Source organism: Sitodiplosis mosellana, unplaced genomic scaffold (assembly GCF_009176505.1).
Source record: "Sitodiplosis mosellana isolate CC-2019 unplaced genomic scaffold, AAFC_SMos_1.0 Smas_scaffold_4, whole genome shotgun sequence".
Lineage (NCBI taxonomy): Eukaryota > Metazoa > Arthropoda > Insecta > Diptera > Cecidomyiidae > Sitodiplosis > Sitodiplosis mosellana.
Genome location: NW_022595247.1, coordinates 39,781 through 58,940, shown reverse-complemented (window position 1 = coordinate 58,940; position 19,160 = coordinate 39,781). Strand labels below are relative to the sequence as shown.

The window sequence follows — 19,160 nt, the reverse complement described above, 5'->3', positions numbered from 1 at the left end:
GAAGCGAGCGAGAGAGAGTGTGTAAGTGTGTATGTGCGGGGAGTGCGAGGGGATCGTAATCGGGAAATTGGAATTGATCAAAATGACGAATGTACCGAATCGAAATGGTGAACGTTTTCATTGATTGCTCCGTTTCGCTTCTACAATTCCATTCCCGTTTTATTATTCATGAACGGTATATGTACTGCTCATTTCGGCACTTCACATTCCGCTTCCATTTTATTTCAACAAATCAATGCAAATGTCTTCTTTTGTTCCCCGCTTCATTCACACTTATTTTCATTTTATCACCGCTAATTATGAGCACTGTGATTTCTTGTTTAATTGCAATACTTGAAATTGTGTTCGTAGCTACGCAACACTGCGCCGAATGTCAAATGCCAGCCATATTTTAAGCACTTAACATTCCTTGTTTTCCGCCAAGGTAGATTCCATCATATGCACACTCATTCCAACGAAAAAGGTCGGCCGCATAATGTTCCAACTCATTCACTGACAACATTCTTTTATATGCTTTCCAACTCCGGCCGTCGGTATTTTTTCGGGTTGAATTCAAAACCTTCTTAACGCTTGAACGTTGCTTGCTTTTCTATCCTAAATAAATCGCGGGTCGAGTCAAAAGTTACGCAAATGCGGCACTTGAAATTAAAATTTAAAGGATTCGAGTGTGTGTTTTTCCCGACTTCTTCTCCTTTGCTTTGGCGTCGTTCAAAAGGTAAACTTGAACGATCGCATAATAAAATGTGAAATAAAAACACACAACAACACATCGCATGTTGGCAAAAGTTAAAAGGTGAGTGAGACGAACAAAAAAAATATTCGCTCGTGATTTTGTGCTGTTGTTGTTTTTCAGGTTGGTTTTCATTCATTCAAAGTTATATTGACGCTTGATTTTTATGGAGGCAACCATCTGTGTGTGAGTTTTTTTTTCGGCGTGATTACAGCCGTAAATTTTATTCTCGCAGCAAGCGAAACCAACTAAAAAAAATACTCGCGAAAGTCTCGAAAAAACGGGAAGTTTTATTTATTTTACGCCGCCGACGGGAGAGAAAAAAACGCATCGAGTTAAACAAATTTGTTTATTTCCAAACCGCGCGAAAACTAACCTGTTTCTTTTTTCCGGTGTTGTAATGATTTGCCATTTGAATACGAAATGAAGCGGCAAAATACCTCACTACCATTTAGAATTGACACGCTGTGTTTTAAAAGCAGCAATGAAAAAAAAGTTTCCGCTTATTTCCGTTTCTCTCTCTCTCTTTCTCTCCCTCGACAAACTACTTTTCATTTATTAAAAGTTTCCATTTGATGTGAGCATTACGGCAAGTATTTGCGGCAATGAGATGAAATTAAATAAAATTCAGTTAATAAAGCGACCGATGTGTTTGAACACGTTCATTGTTGTTTTTTTAATTTTGCTAATTGAACGCTTTATTTGGTTAGACGCAACGACGACGACGACGACTACGAATTTTCAGGATTGACTTGAGCCATCGACCCACCGACTGTTGGTTTTTTGTGCACCCACCCTGCAGCGGTTTGGCGGTATATATTTAATGAGATCTCAGTGACAGTGCTCATTTTGGTTCAGAGATAGAGAGAGAGGGAGAACTTCAACCTTGATTTCTTCACTGATCAAATAATAATTTGCTACGCAAACATTGAAGTATACATAGCTGCGTCTATTTGGAGCTCACGACCGAAAATTGCACTCTCATTTTCAGTCACCCAGCTTGCAGCTCTGCAGATGTGAAGAGCGTGTGTGTGTGTGTGCGGCGAAAAGGACAAACGAACGAACGGCTAGACGCTTTAGTTACGTACACATTAATTATTTATTCAACTAATTAATTTCACATGTGGTGACAGTGACGTAGCAACGGTGAATAGCGTTTGCCGTGTATGGAAAAAGTTCCATTTAATATTGTTAACACCGTTGAGCAAAAGTGCACAATTTTAAACTAATCAAATGTGCAATGAATCAAAACTTAGAGCTAACCTCTCACGGGCGGTAAATCATATGTGGCTTAACGCAAAATATGTGAATACGTATATTACATACTCAACGTATGCAATAAAATTGCCCTCAACTCAACGGTGCAGGCTGTAAGCAATGTTAAAAATATGTTTTTAATGAGAAAAACCTCAATGTGTAGGGTAAATAATAATCAACTATGATTTTTTCCCATGGGAAAATGTGTAACACATCACCACAGTGCTGTGGACGATTGGAACATGCGACATTAGCCTTAAACCAAAGCTTAGGAGAAATTGAAAAATCTCTTTTTCCCCTTCGTTTCATCACCAAAATCCTTTTCCATACGAATTATTTCCAATCAATTAAATCCTCCAACTTGACCTTGGTTACCATAACATATTGACTCAATATCAATGGATTGGATTTGCCAAATCAAGTCGAAACGGTTGTCCTATCTTAAATTTTCGATTTACCCGGTGTCAAATGGAGCGACGCAATTTCACAATGCACGTCTCTGTACAAACAGAATTCAATATTTGATGCTTACCATCTCTCAGACTGACAGCTCATGTCATCGAATTGTTTTCATCATAATACCCTCTTGTTTTCCCTTGTTTACTCTTCGCAATGTGTGCCGGTCGGATTTGGAATCGAAATTTTTTACAATTCAATGCGCATTCGGAAAATATTTATTAACTTGCGTCGGATGTTATGTGTGCGTTGGTAGGCTGAGTAAAGTTTTTTTTTTATGTGTGTGCGTGTGAAATCGGGTTTACTCAAACCGAATTCCCAAAGTGCCTTTCATTGATATATAGTGTATACCGGTTTGTTTCTGCTCCATTGTGTGTCTGTTGCGTGAACAAATAAAACTAAATAAATGTGAGCGCCGGTGGACATTTGAAAAGCCACACCACCGACACGGTATTTGTTTTCGGCTACTTGTTTATCTTTAGCCTTCTTCTTCTTCTCGACATCTCTTTTGCTAAGAAACAAAATTCGAAAACGAGCGAGTTGCTTTGACTGCAGTGAAATGAAGCGATTTATAAACACAAATTTGCGCGATTCAATTAAAGAATTTTGTTCGATTTGTTGATTAGGTTTTTGATTTTTTGTTTACACAAGCTGAAAATCGAGGTCAATTGTCGTGTTTATCAAAGTCAACGCTGCTGAACGCGATTCACCCAGATGTCATGCAAAACGATGGCATCAAAAATTTCCCATGCCAAATGAGCAAGTAAAAGTGGTATTCAATAAAGCGCTTTTGGTTAGACAAGCGAAAAGTGCTTGAAGTGCAGACGAAAATTAATGTGTGTGTGATGTGGAGAAGGCTGCAGAATTTGGTGGGTTCGTTCACTTACCCAGTTTGCTCGCGGAGAAGTGATAAATAAAATGGCATTGTGTGTGTGTGTGTGCTTTACTTGAGTTGTATGTGAATTAAGTACATCTGCTGCAGTATATTATCGAACAAGTTGGCATTTGGTTCACACAAGCATTTATTACGGTGGTGCGTTCGCGGCCGCCTTTTTGATACAGCCTCGATTCGGTCGGTGCTGATAGAGTGTTTGTGTGAGCGAGCTGCAAACGAATGGAATATGTGACTGTGTGTGTGTTTGCGTGTGTTGAGGAGAGCAAAACCAACGAGAGAAAGAGACGTAATAGTTTCGCCCCAGAGCAATAATGACAGGGCTAGAGCAAAGACTAATTGCGAGATCTGTAAAACAAAGAGCAAACGCTTGAACTGCGGCAATCTTCCTCTTCTTCTTCTTAGCTGGTAGAAAGTTTCTCTGTGCGTATCTCGCTTGAATCGACAAAATCCGGTTTCGGTTGCAGCGTTGCTTCTCGCATTGTTGCTTCTGTGATTTTTCGAGTTTTGCCACCACACACACACACACACACACACACACACACACACACACTGAGAGAGACATACAAGTGCAAACATATTTGCCTAGACACTCCTGGTTTTTCCTAGAGACTACCATATCTGACGTGCTGTGCCACTACTGTTTACATGCTCTGGGAATCAAATCACATGCTCCAAACCGAAAAGTCTGAAATCACACATTCGAAAACGAAAACAAATGAAATTGGAATGGATGGATTGCTCAATAAGTTTTTGCTGCTTTGAATTCGCACGCGCACACGGCGCGCACCAACATACAATGTGCACCAAAGCAATACACGCTGTCGAAAGCGTTTCGCAAAATAAAGTTTTCTTCACATGGTCAACCATGAGTTAAAAATCCAGCCATAAATAACAATGCAGCGACAGCAGCAGCCCATGTTCTACGACTGTCTCGGCGAAACATATGCAAGCGAATGTAATTTTTACATACGACGGATATCTTTATGCAAATGACACGATGCTCGCTCGACTCACCACTTGCTGCTTGCCAAGTGCTATATGCCAAACACCCATTAAAAACCTCTGGCAATATCATCATCATCATAGCCATGGACCTTTTCTTTTTCGCATTATCACAAGCCGAATATGATCGGCATGCAAAATGACTTTCTTCGAACAATACCGTATGTGAGATAGAGTGGGAATGAGAGAGGGAAAGAATGAGAAAAAACCGCTTGGCCGAAACACATTTCACGTATCATTACAAAATGAGTGCTTGTCTCTAAACAAACGCCCGTTTCCCTCTATGTTTTTTATCTGTGTAGTTTCTGAAAGCGGAAAGTTGTAGTAGTTTTCGGATTCGCATTTTATGCAAATGGTATTCGTTTCGCATGTTCAACATTGCGGATATTTACTCAATTACTTGATGTTCTAATGACCTCTTGTTTCCAGAGCATAGTTTTTGATCGTTTGAGCTTTTTATTGTATGGCTTCCGTTTTTACTCGCCGCCGCCGCTGCCGACTATGACGACGACGACGATGACGCCGCTCCCTCCAGCACTGAAATAAAACAACCGAAATTACTAGTATTCTCATTTTGTAGTTTTCGAGTTAATTACTTTTCTTGCAAACAAAAAGACAAATAAAAAGTGTTGCGCGCGAACTAGGAAACGTGTAAACAAGTTCCACCCCCTTATTCCACCGAAACTTTCTAAATGTCAGCATTTGTTTTCATTCCAAAGCGCTTTTTCATTCCGTGCCAACACATACACAATGCAACAGAGCACAGCACAGCACAGCAATAGGAGGCCAGTCAAGAGGAAGCAAACAAAAAAAACCCTGAACACCGTATCATGTATTTATTATGTACCATAAAAGTTTAATTGTGCAGAAAAAATTTGTGTATTCGCTAAAGCCCTGCATTTGTACGTTGCTTTTTTTTTGTTCTGCTCGTCGTTCACTCGGTTGTTGTTTTGAATCGAAAATAGATCAGCTTAAAGCGTTGAAATACGAAATTCTCCGGTAGACAGTATTTATATTTACAAGCGGAAATACGAGAATGAACAATCAGAGAGAAAGAAAACTCGGTCCCAAAATCTCGATGCGATTTTTTTTTCGTGCAGCTCCTTTCCGGGCATTTGCGAAAGTAACGATGTTTATTCACAGTTAAAACTATCAAAAGCGCTGAATTATGTGACGCTTGCAAAAGTGGTCGGTGTAAAGGAGAGCAATGGAGGGCTGGTGCCGGCGCACACAATTTGTTTCGGCTCGTGAAGCACACCGCAATTTAATCGATACAATAAACTATCAGGAAATCGCTAGTGAAAATGCCATGAACGAAACTCGCCAGCTCGCCATCGTCGCCACCGCCGTCGAAAATACAGACCGAGCTAACTTTTGTGAATGGGAGCGAGTTGCAAACACGATTTGTGGCATCATTTACTTATACAGACGACTATCAAACTTCGGTGCGATGCAATGAATATTGGTTAACTTGCGATGCGGTGTGGTTGTGTTCTGTGCTGGGTGCTGGGCGCTGGGCGCTGTGTGTGTGAGTGTTTTGCGATTATTACCACTGTTGTCAGAGAAGTGCTTGAAATTCATGTAAACTTTATGCCCATATCTTTAGCGTGTTTGTAATGCGTCGCCGTGGCCACACTACCGCAGCCACTATCGCCGCCGCTGTCGTTGCCGCCAGAGTCAAACCAGAGAGCGAGTGAACGAGTTTGGAAACAGGCAAAAAGACATGAAAAAAAACGAAATGAATAAAAATAAATTAGGGTAATTCATAGAAACGAAGAAAATTTATACCATTCGCACGCCTTTTACCTAATGTTAGCTGCCGGCGAAACGAGAAATCAACCGCAAACGGAATAAAAAATACGCTGTGAGAGAGAGCGCGTCCGCGCTCGTTCGGAAGCGAAAAACTTTAAACTTGATTCCATTGATGTGCAACCATAGTTTGGCCCATATAAACACATACACACACAACACTTCACTTGATGATCTTCTGTACGTTACCATAATTCGCGCGATTTTCCTCCCACCCATTGCTTCATTCTTCGTAGTTCAGTTGTACATAGTTTTTTTTCCATCGCTTGTATTTTGTTGCTTTCATTTTGCTAAAAGATCAAAACTATTAACCTAACACGTTTTTCAGTGTGTTTTTGTACTTATTGCGTAAGCTTCTCCACAAGCAGCACAAAATTTGGCCGCTCGAGCTCAACACACCGGAAGCCATCCCTAATTGGTCGCATTTCTGTTTTCGCAACTTTTGCAAAATAAATGTGCGCATTTGCCCAACACTTTTTGAACTTGCAGTTCAGTGGAACTGGGCACGTCATGACGGCACAGCAATGGGAATTTATCCTCGACCATTATTTCAGCTGATAGCTTTAATTTAAATTATTCGTTTACTTTTTAACTGGACGCAACGCTAAGTGAATGACAACAATTACTGCCGTTTGTTGATCAACTCAATCAATTGCCGTTTAAATAACCCAAAAACAACTCAATTTGCACTTGTTTGTTGGTCGCGAGTGAGCGAGCCAGCGCGCGCACATGTTTACAACAACAACTCAAATACTGAATGCAACGAAATGTTTCGCTTGGATTTTTCGCTCGCTTTCACTCTCCCTCTTGATATTCACGTGCATCGAGTTATGTGTTTGCCCTGAATAAACTATCGGTAAACTGACTGCCGTTTAAACTGCCGCGTGACTTTATCATATATTCATGGCCACCTTTGATACACAACACATCAATCTCAATATCAACATCAAACTTTTTGATTGATTCATTCGAATTCGATTCATGCATGCGAATTGAATTTGAACAAAATTCCAAAATAATTCAATAAATTCGATCGGTTGGTTGGTTACTGGTTGGTTTAAAATCAGTTCTAATTTTCTATAGCCGCCTGATTAAAAATGAACGTGCTGTCGGCGCACATTGGATGTCAGAAATTATGGGCGGCAATCAATAATAAATATGAGGTTTTAGCCGAATTATTAATGGCACGAGCTAAGGGCACTCTTTTAATGGAACATTCTTTCTCACTCCAGCTGAAGAGGGAAATCCCACTTTGTGCTGCACGCTTTGAAGTGATTATTTTTTAATAAAATTTATGATTTTATTATTAAATTAAATGTGTGAGTATCGCCACCGAAATACACATGTACGTCACTCGACCACATGATTAGGGTGTGATTTATAATCGAATTTTTCATAGCATTGAAATGTATCGTACGCAACGATGGTCGATTTTTGCGTCGGATTGAAAGTTGGTGAACGACAGAAGGAGCAGAAAGAGTCTGTTACAGGTGCTGAAAACACTACTTAATTCAAACGAATGCGTTACCCTAGTCACATAAATGACCTCCTGCCGCATACACACACAATGGATATGCAGTTGGGTGCCTGTTGGGTTCTGTTTGCGTCACTGGTGGTGGTGGCTGTGCTCTCTGGAAATATTGTGGTCTGCAAATAATCCAAAATACAAATGTCCTGTCGAGCTCTAATGACTGCATTTTATGCAAACGGCGTGAGTTTAATTCGCTTTTCTGCAACAATTAAAACCACAATTCATAAAATGCTGTGTGTATGTGTGTTTGGCGCCATCAGCCACGACGAAAATTGACCATTTAGCAAAAATGCTCGTATTGCCTAATTTAATTTACATGCAAAAAAACGAAACGCAATAACACAAAAACAACAAAAATATAATCATATCTCCGGTTGGCATGGTGCAAATCTGCATCACGTTCATTCGCTTTCTCTCTCCATCTCTCTCACTCTATCTCCCTTTATTTTTATTCCGGTCGAAATATTTCAATTTTGATTTTAATCGCGGAAATTTCGTTTAATCGCAATAAATGAGATTATGTTGCGTACAAACAATTGTTTATTATTATTTTTTGTTCGGTCTGGTCTTTCGCTTTCTATTTTTCCAGAGTCAGTGGTGAATTTAATCCTTGTGCAGTGCAGAGCAAAAGGGAGAGAGATGCAAAGAATTGCATCCATTCATCAGCCACTATAAATCACAAACGTGACGGCGAAGGAAAAAGCACAACGAAAATAGCAACGAACAGAGAGAAAAAAAAGAAAAAAAAATCCGGACATCAAACAATTTTCGTTATTCTTTTAGTTCGAAGAAAGCAGAAGAAAAATATAAAAAAAACAGTAGCAAATAAGCTTCCCAGAAATGTACTTTGTATTATTATTTTTGCTGTTGTTGCACGCGTGTGATATGAGCGCACGAGTTCGACCACACGGTATACAAAATTCACACTACCACCACCACCCATCTCCTATCGTATCTCCGGCGCTTACGAATTTTAATCTTCTTACAAGAAATGTTCACGTTTCAGCTTTAACGATTCCGAAAGGAAGACGACCAAAGCAATTCGTATTGCAAACACAGAACCCAACACACTCACACACACTCTTGCATACTCTCCGGTTGGGTTCTATCACATACGCTCACGAGCTTCAACAAATTAAATTTCGAGCAGACGAAAAACAAAAACATTGTGCAAATGCATCACAAGTGGGAATGAAGGTGTCAGACATCACCGGTGAGCTTCGACCATAAAGTATGCTTTACACACTCGCACTCATCCTCTTTCTCTCACTCATTCGACCTTCCACATACGCCACACTGCTCCAGCAAATGTATTTTCATTTATTTCTTGGAGTTTTACTTCCATCACACCATCGTTTTGTTTCGTTGTTTATTTTTTCATATTTTTTTAGTTTCGACTTGAATAAATTTTCTAATGCCTGCCACATAAATCCACTCTGTTGCATCTTCTTCATGCTGGCAGCACATGATTATCCCGAACCTGATATCCCTTCTCCTTCCTTCTCTCTTTCTCTCTCTCGTTCACTTTTCGCTTCACTCTTTTTCCCATCCCCACTCGCTGGCTCTTATGTTAAAACATGCTCTGACTGTCGTCCGGATCGCAGCAAATAAAAATACAAAGCAAAAATTGAAATAAAATGAATGACGAAACATAAAAGACACAACGGAGAAAAAAAGTGAAGGAATGAAGGAACACGGGTGGCAAAAAAGGCATGGCATTCAAGATGCAGGTAGCAAGTAGTTTTATTACATTCGTCAGTTGAAGCAAAACTGGCTGGCAGTGGCTGTGCTAATGCCTGTGACAGAGCTGCGGCTCGGAGAGAGGGTTTTGGTATGCGAGCACCGGCACACATCGACTTGTGTACAAAAAATACATCATAAACTTAGTTTTGTAACAGACTGCCGTAGATTGAAGTTGATGTCTTGTAATCTGTGCACAGTTGACTGAAGAAAATTGCATTTATCATATTTTTCTCGCGCGTTATCTTCGCTGCCATTTCTTCACTGATCAAATTTATCCGCTTCACATTTTTATAACTATGTTTTGTTGTTGTTGTTGTTGCTCAGTTTGGAGCCTTTTCTTCGACTAGTTCCTCGAAATATGGTTGACATTTTTTGTTCGTTCGTTCTCCTGCTCTCTTTCTCACTTCATTTCTATCTGTTGCAATTGGAATGGGATTCGTTTTGAATGACAAACATCTCAAGTTGTCGGATTGTTCATCTTCTCACAAGTATTATAATCAAATGTAATTTGTTTAAGGGCGAGTTTTCCGTTTGCCAACCATTCACCGATTCCTTTTTCAACACATTTTCTCCATCTCTCTTTTTCGTTCATTCGTTCGTTGAATCCAATTATTTGATTCAGTGCAACGAAGTGAATGGGGTTGTGTCGCGGAGTTGAAAATTTTTGAAAAGAAAATCCGTCTCAATTAGAACCAATAATGGAAATAATGACCTGCGCTTGTTTTCGTAAATGTTTATCAAATCGCTTTTCTGTTTGCATAATAACCGTCATCGTAATATTCCATTCGCTCCTTTACTCTCGAATGAATCGAGCAAATTATTCTCAATTTATTCGAATTTTGTGTGTGTGTGTGTCTAATGAAAAACTTTGTTCAGATGGGTTGGCTGTTGTATTTGCTTGCATTTTGTTTGCACGATCTCTCTTTCTCTTTTATTCACAGGATTATGTGTATGGGGTGATTGCATTCGCATCTATTTTCCCACGCAAACGACGACGAGTGAGCGAACACAGAGAGAAAATAGAGGTGCAATTCGGTCTTGCTTACGTGCACACCGAAGTTTAAGCATCAATAAATTACCGGTTGCTGGCGGTTGTGTTGATTGTGTTTTCTTCTCTTGGCTGTTGTTGATGGTGGTGGTGCTAAGTCTTGAGTCGTGTCGATGCAATGTGTAATGCGATACAATAAATAAACACCATTGACTTGTGCATCCCGCTCCAATAATTCATACTTAATAATAAATAATATAATTAGAATGAGGTAGAAATGAATGTTGAGGAAATAAGAAGAAACGTGCACGTTTCTGCACCAAAACAACAAAAACACACACACACATACATTTGGTAAATTACAAACGAGCGCTGGAAACTCGAAATAAATGCAACGCAAAGAGCAACATCAGCATCACTTAAACAATGGCCAAAAAAGTTTTACCCACTAAAATCGATGGTTTCTGTTTTTACTCGTTTAAGCAAACGGAAAAAGGATAAATGATAATTGGCAAGTATCTGGCAAAACTCAATTCGCCCGCACGCTCCGAATGCCTGATAATTTGACGAAGCGAACGAGAGCGAGCTAGCTAGCACAAATTGAATTTTTCTCCAAATAAATCAGCAAATACGAATTTAATTGTTGGAAACTTGGAAATGAAACGTGTCGATTATTGCAAACGGTAGCGATAAGCTTCACACCACCTTTCACATTCAAATGATAAGCTCGAAAATTCTCTCAACTCGACCACGAACCTCTCTCAATGCACCTCTCTCCCTGCTTCTGTCACTTCGAATTAAGCGCAGCTCAACGAGATTTACGTTATGCAACTACAATTCCAAACTTATTCGTTTTAATCCCACTTTATTAAATATTTCATTCAACAAAATCCAATTGAAATTGCTAATCAAAATAATAAGTTCTGTCCCGATTTTTCAAACGAATATTTCCACTGAACCGCTGCCACATCTTGCATTCGCAATAGATTTGCAAATGGAGAAAAAAAGGTTGGCAGCTGTAGGTGAAAAAAAAGAGAAATAATCGTGAAAAGAAACCATTCAATTAAAAGTTCAACAATAATCAGGATGAAGAAATATCAAAACCGACATACAATCCACCTAAATTTCCACCGTTGGCGAAAGCCAACCAAATCGAGACTAAACTTTTAATATTATGAGAGAGAAAAGAAAATATTACAAATTTCATTATTGAAGCTATATTCGCTCTGTGTTTTCTATTGTAATCAGGAACATTATGTCGAAATGAATGCTGCTCAAGAGCAGTGGATTTTCTTCTACGTTTCTCTCTCTCTCTCTCCAGCGAGTCGATTTTTTGCAACGCTCAACTTAAATTGCATGTCGACGAATGGTTTTTCAGCCTATGTGAACCACTTGAAAAAGTTGGATTAGTGTATCAGTAATTCAATATCGCAACGCCCAACAATAACAACACCGACCCAAGATAGGAAAATAAGGAACATTTCATAATTTTTGTAAATGATGTAACATTCAGACGACAACTGTTTTTTCGTCCATTTGGTTTGGACATTTTTTCGGAAAATTTTTACACAGAGAAACAGAGGAAACAATATGAATTGAAGTTATTCCTCAAAATGTTCTGGCCATTTTGGTAGACATTAAAATCAATAAATAAATAAATAAATTTCCATTTCGTTTGGTTTTATTTACTTCGATTGAGAAAAAAATCATTAAAAACATTAATTTAAAAAAAAATTCAATAAATCAACGTTTTTAAAGATAGACCAGATAATTTCCGGTTCAAAATCGTATATTTTTCAAAAGTTTTCTTTTATTTGCATTTAAAAAAAGAAGTTTTGTTCTAATAAACATTGAAAATTGGCATTTCCACGATTTTCGTTCTCAGCACTAAACAATACTTTTGCTCCTTGAGTTGCATGGAAAAGTAGAATGCGGGCCGTAGTTCTACGTAAGTTAAAAGAAGCAAACAACGGTAACAAGAGCAAATGATTTAGCGTGGAACAGGATTGCAATGTGCAATTTCACAAAAATACGAAACTTCTTGTTAACAATGCTATTTAGTTGAGTTGGCTGTTATCGTTGTTGTTGTTGCTTGTGTAAAAGTTGTCTACGGCAAAAAAGTATATATTAAACGAAACTTACCAAGTAATAAGTAATAATAAGAAGAAATAGGGGCCAATAATCATGGCAGCAATAGGTTGAAAGATGAAAATTCGTAAGCAAAAGAATTGTAATGAAAACATAAATGAGAGAAATATTCGTGCAATGGCAGACAAGTAGAAGACAGAAAAAAAGAAGTAGGAATGAAAAGCACTTAACAAACACAACAACGACAATGGCGCTACCAACGACAGCAGCAGTAGCAGTAGCAGCAGCAGCCGAACTGTTATATTCGAACGAAAAGCCTAGAAAAAAAAACAATTGCAAAACATATTTTTCTTATGATTGCCCATTAAAGACGTTTACATTTTTTATTTTTTTTCTTTCTCTCCGGTTTCAATTTTTCCTTAAGCCCAAAAATCGAAAGCAAAAAATCGCTTTGTTATAAAAAACATTCGGTTGAACATGCAAAAAAGCGTACCTACGTACAAAAGTTGAATGCGACCATAAGAGTCGGAGCAAAGTTATGGAGTAATTGATAAAAAAGCAGTAAAGAGAGAGCGAGTGGCAATGATTTTCAGTGATCAGGTTTTGTATGGAAGAAACAACAACATTTTCGTTAAGAGTCTTTCACGATAATTTTGCCGATTTATTCATTTCTTTGTTGTTGGTATTAGTTTGATGAAAAGTTTGTGAAACAACGTGATAGCGACGCTATTGTTTCCATCTCTATCTGCTGTTGGCTGGAGGCGGCTCACTCAAAGAATCGATCTGCCGAATTTAACTTTCATTGAAAACGTGCCTGTAAAGCACCTTATTCATTCGCAAATCGGATTTGAATATTATCATCAATTGAAGTACGATGAGTGCAGCAGCCACAAAGGCGATTGCAATTAAATTGGCCATGGTGATTTTTTTCAGCCGATTTTTTATCGTCAGTTTGCCGAATTGCAAAAGCCAAATATTTTTCTCGCTATTAAAATACATCTCTGAATTTCATCGAATTTAGAAAGCAAATCTCGGAAACCAGTGAAAAAAAAACTCATTTCGTTTGTCGGAAATTCGATTTCATTAGAATATTTTTGAATCATCATGAATATTCCTCCTTCCGTTGAACTTGCAGCAAATGGGGTTTATCACCTTTGTCTGGGATCCGATCGATTTAATTTCCGAATAAATGTGAGCATCTCTCGATAGCGATTTATTTAAATGCAATTGCAATCACAAACTTGCGGCGAATCAATGATAGATATAATTCCAACGGAAATGTAATAACGTCATTGAATCGGATGAACGTCAATACTCCCTCCCGTTTTCATTCATTCATTCGTTCGTTCATCGATTAAAAATCATGCAGGAAGCCTTACGAATGATGTAGTGACTCAACAAAAGTGTCGATTCACAAACTCGGCTCATTAATTTCAGACTTTTCCAAGTGTCGGCTTATAAGCATCGAGTGCAATCAAAGACAAAAAAAACCACTCACGAGAAAAGAAGGCGAAAAAACAACCCGAACAGAAAAAAACGTGGATTTGGTTCAATGCGCACAAAGTGATTCAGAGAAAATATCTAATCTTTCATTTCGCGTTGTTTTTTTTACTTTCTCTCGTTCATCGGTTCGAGTGTGATAAGCTCGGTGTGATAAAAAGAGGGATGAATGAAAGAACTCCATTATTTGTAAGTGATTTGCATTTAATAGGTCTCATTATTCAAAAGGGAAGGCAAAAAGAGAAAAAAACACAAACACAAACACAATCCACTGTTTTTCCAACTTTCATTCGTCGCATCATTATCCATTTGGCGATGCATAAGCAGAGCGCCAAACAGAAAAGGAAAAGAGAAAGAGAGGAAAAAAAGCAACACCAAACCACGGTGCCACTCAAAGGCTCAGGCTTTTAATTACCACTTTTTGTCACTGTTCCACGCAATCCATTATGTTTTACTGCTTTTTGCCACCGCAAATAATTGCCATTCCACAATGACAATCGAAATAAAATGGGCTTCTTATGCAAGTGTTCGCTTCAACCAAAATCTGCACCCAGCATAAATCCACACACACACACACAGGGAGAGAGAGAAGCAAAGCATGTCGAAATCATTTAGTGTGACACAAACACACAATGAAAAAAGAAAACACCATCGGCAACTGTTTTTGCATTCGATTCGCAGTTAATCAAGTGTGTGTTTCTTGTGCTCATCTTAGCAAAAGTCCACATCATTGCCGGTTTTGTTGTTTGCGTGTGAAAACAATGACGATGATCGCGCTAATTGCTATTTCGTTTGCGAGAGAGAGAGAGAGAGAGAGAATCCCATTGAATTAGCCGAATTAATACTCGGTCCAGTGATTTAATACAATTTCATTTCTTGCATTGATTCCGATATCAGCAAAAAATGAAATTAATTCCGCAACGCATCGACCATTTATTAAGTGTGATGAGAAATTTTACTCATTGAAACATGAGATAAGATAAGAAAATCTGTAAGAGAGGCTGAAATGAAGTACAATCTGTGAAAAAGAATTGACATTTGGTGCGGCACTATGATGATGTTGCATTCACTCTGGATACTCAATAGTATCCTTCGAATTTACTCCAATGCAGATATACAAACTATTTGAATACAAAGGATTTATAGAAAAATATACATATATTTGCATCATATGCACTCCCAAAAATCAGCCATATCCGTTATTAATATACCTTGTAGTAAACGCGTTCATAGTGTTTCACTGTAGTAGCAAAGTATCCTATTAAATTCCACTGTGGTATTACTACAAGAAAATTTAATAGGATACACCGCTACTACAGTGAAACACTATGAACGCGTTTACTACAAGGTATATTAATAACAGATATGGCTGATTTTCGAGAGTGTGTATTATTTTATTTCAAAATGTTATATCAATGTATACAATGGATTTTTAATAGTAGGAAAAATATTTCTTCAAATTCGTATTCATATGGATGATAGACTATATTGAAAATTGAGCGAAACTATGTTTATTGTTATTTAAATGAAAAACATTTTGTTGTACATCACCTTATTACTCATATTCAACTGACTAAACCAATATGCTAAATAAAGGTTAGCGCCCACGACGGATATTATAAATGATTTGGGGCAAAAATAGAATAAACAAAATCAGAACAGATGCTAATACTACCATTAGGGGATTTTTCTTGATCTTGTCGATGTACTTTTTTTCATCGGTTCGGATTAGGTCGAGTGAACAAATGATTCCGCTCGTAGTGGGATAATTATCCCCTCCTTTAAATTTAATTATAATGTCATGGTCAACGCGAACCTCATTGTTAAAATCGAAAGGAAATCCTAAAGGCCCACGATAAAGTGGTTGGATTGGGAATTGAATTTCGATTGTATAAGTGTGATTGGGGCGGAGTAAAATTAAATTACTTAGTTTGGTATGCGCTTTATATGGATTGTATGTCTTGTAATTTCGTTTATTGGAAAAATCAAGCAAATTACGTTGGTTGTAGAGTTCATTCACACTGCCATCGGATTTCATTTCAATAATTTTTGTATTAACCGAAAATTTAATCTTATCTGGATATTCGCAAGTGAATCCATTCAGTAGAACACGTTGATTGCAAGTGAATGTGGTTTCTAAGTTGCTTCCAAAGCCAATATAAAAGCCTCGGTCAAAATATGGGGTTACGTACCGCAACCAATTGAATCGTGAGCAATGTAAATGTTGTCCTTTAGTCGATACTTGTTTTATGCGTCGTGCAGTCCAGTTGAACTTTCTAGCTTCCATTTCACTTGCTTTGCTAACCATGAAAACGATTTCTTCCAATTCGTTTGCAGTGAATAGGCCGCGGCATGAGCGGATGCAAGCGGCTACATCTTCTTTTGTCATTGAACAGAACCGAATTTGATAGATAGACTCTTTGAGTTGAGCACGAAGACTTTCAGCGTTTGATGGATCTTCATTGTTGCGTGTGCAAGCCGCCTGCGCCCATGCGATGCACGCGTCGAAGATGTCCTTCTCTTCACAATTTAATTCATCGCACCGCAGAACATTTTCCAAAAATTCATACGGAAATTCTAAAAAACTGGATGATTTGAAGACCTTTTCAGCATTCGAACAGATTTCATCTTCGCAAAATGTCTTTAATTTCTTGGCTTCGTACATTAGTGCCAGTTGGTATCCAAAGAACATGCTATCATTAGTCAACGATTTTATGAGAAACTCTTCACATTTCTCAAATATATCGTCAGCTAACGACTGCTTGGCCAAATCAATAACACCTTCAATATTCTCCATTGTTAGGGTCACATCGTCCATGTAAGAAAATTGCAAAAATTCTTTAAAGGCATCGACAGTTGCTCGTCCATTGGTCATATCCACATCTTTATCTTCCGGCAATGATCCATTGAACATTGTACTCAACCATGGACTTGATGCGGTTAACATGAACTTATGGCCCGGAACTCGTTCACCATCGAACACAAACCAAACATCAGCTCCATTCGGATTCAAATATAAATTCTGAATCTTTTGTAAAACACCACTTTTTCTCATCGACATTTTGATTTGGCTACAAAAACGGGCGATAAATATTTGAATTTAAAATTAGAATCATAATTAAAATAGACCTTAGAAATCCTATAAAATCATACATTAACGTATACATTAAATATGTGCCGTATTTTTTTCATAAAAATGAAAACCTGTAGCTTAACAAACTGAATGTATTTAGAAAACTTCACTTACTTTGAAATAAAGCACCGAATTGTGTAAATCAAAACGACGAAATTCACTTGAAACTAATAAGCAAGAAATAATTGTGTTTTAATCAACAAGGTTTTGATAACAACTGAGATTTATCGTTTCTTCTTCTTCTTCTGTTTTTGACACTTCTTCCAGCTCTCACAAAAATTTTAGACATGTCAAGAAGCGCAAATACTTCAACTGCATACGTGATCTTCTTGCCGCTTACAATGATGTTTGGTTTTTGTGTTAGTAAAAACTTTGTTTTTAAAATTGTAGAACGATATGGTGATCAAAACAAAGCAAATTTATTAAATTCTAAAAGCCTCTAACAGCGATCAACTTAATACATTCACAAGATCCGATTGAATGAACCGCTTATCATTCGCTCTAATATGAACAGAACCTTAATGTTCATTTGACAGTTGCTTTGCATCTTACAATCTCTTCCACTCCAGTGTCTGTCAAACGATGCAGTTGATAAAGAGTCCAAATATGGCAACACTGATCATTTGTTTACATTTTTTTTGTTGACATACACCACACATACGTTATGTTCGATTTCATCACTTGAAACAATGATTGCATCTTATCACAGCTGTTTTCTTCTATCGCACGGTATAAAACACTGTTTCGGACCCGGAAGCAGTATTATTCTATTGCAAATAATTAAAGTGACTCAGTGAAGATAATATTTGTGCAAACTTTATTATCCACATTTTTTTAGTATTTCATTCTTGAATTTCAACCAAAGAAATGGAATATTTTATTTCCCAATGGTTTTTGGCCTAATTGGTAAATGGCTTTACAATCGATACAAAGACTAAGATAATTTGCACGATGAAATGTTTTTTGTGATGCTAAATGAACAGAATTGTTGTAAATCGAATAAAATCAGTGCGCATATTCGATGCAAAACGAAATATTGTATGGGGAAGTTGATGCTAAAAAAATGGTTAAATTGATCGATTCGGCGGAATGCTCCATTTACATTGCGATGTAAAACTTTAAAAATGAGCAACTCATAAGCAGCATGTTGAATGGTAAAAATGGTCGTTGACAGATCGAAGATAACTGTACACACATCAGTTGCTGGTTCAAAGCGGCTGGTTCTTTATTTCAAACGTTTGAATTTTCTTGTTATTAATGGGCTTATTCGGTATCTAGGTGTTGACGTCAGGCTCGCAGGTGAAGAAAGAAAGTTGATGCATAATAAATTCTGTTTGATTGACCCAATGTTTCCCAACGGTATTGTTATCAGCGGATCATTGAATTGGAGCAATGGAGTAGGTTGATCATTATTTAGATCGAATTAAAAAAATTTCTTGTGTTTCTAATCTGTAATGAAATTCATTGTGTATCTTCTCTTCATAGGGAATCCGAAACAATTGCGAAAATGTCACTTTCATTTGAAATAAACGCATCCACGAAGAGTACAAGGCATATTTTGATGAAATGTTGATGAAAATCGCATCACCGTTCATTTCATAATCGAATCGAATGATGCAACATGCATGTGCATAGGTTGAAATTTCTTCAATGTAATGAAAACCCACCTCTCCAGTTTTACTGGTGATAATCGGATATTGAGGTCCGTACCACAAACATGTGAAAGTTGAAATACTTTCCCATGGAATTTCCAAAACGAGGCTACTTTCTCATTGGAGAGACGTAAATAATTCATTAGATGACAAAGGAGTCAAACCGAAACATAATGGGCGTAACAAATCAGTTGATTCAGTACAGCAAACCAATCTTTTTTACAAGTTTTGATTGAAAATGTCTAAAAATAAATGTTGAATAAAGAAATGGAGCCGTATTTAGTTTTTATTTGTTCACATTGTATTTTCAGTGGTGTTCGTTGTCGTTCAAACTACGCAGATCCTTATGACAATTTCAATTATGGTAACACCACTC

General features: G+C 37.7%; 1 protein-coding gene and 1 long non-coding RNA gene across 2 annotated transcripts; one reads left to right on the top strand and one right to left on the bottom strand.

Annotated features, from left to right (window-relative positions):
- Positions 1–15,158: 15,158 nt before the first annotated feature.
- LOC129566722 (BTB/POZ domain-containing protein 3-like) lies at positions 15,159–17,639 on the bottom strand. Its single transcript, XM_055442922.1, has 2 exons — positions 17,247–17,639; positions 15,159–17,070 (listed from the first exon to the last, which is right to left on the bottom strand). Exon 2 carries the CDS (start codon positions 17,058–17,060, stop codon positions 15,597–15,599), a length of 1,464 nt encoding a protein of 487 aa, XP_055298897.1. The 5' UTR covers positions 17,061–17,070; positions 17,247–17,639; the 3' UTR covers positions 15,159–15,596.
- Positions 17,640–17,675: 36 nt separating this feature from the next.
- On the top strand, positions 17,676–19,149 carry LOC129566726 (uncharacterized). Its single transcript, XR_008687762.1, has 3 exons — positions 17,676–18,286; positions 18,411–18,529; positions 18,618–19,149. It is a non-coding gene; the product is annotated as an uncharacterized LOC129566726 (long non-coding RNA).
- Positions 19,150–19,160: the final 11 nt, after the last annotated feature.

Coding starts and splice junctions, on each gene's coding strand:
- LOC129566722 (XM_055442922.1), bottom strand. CDS start 17,060: ATGTCGATGAGAAAAAGTGGTGTTTTACAAAAGATTCAGAATTTATAT.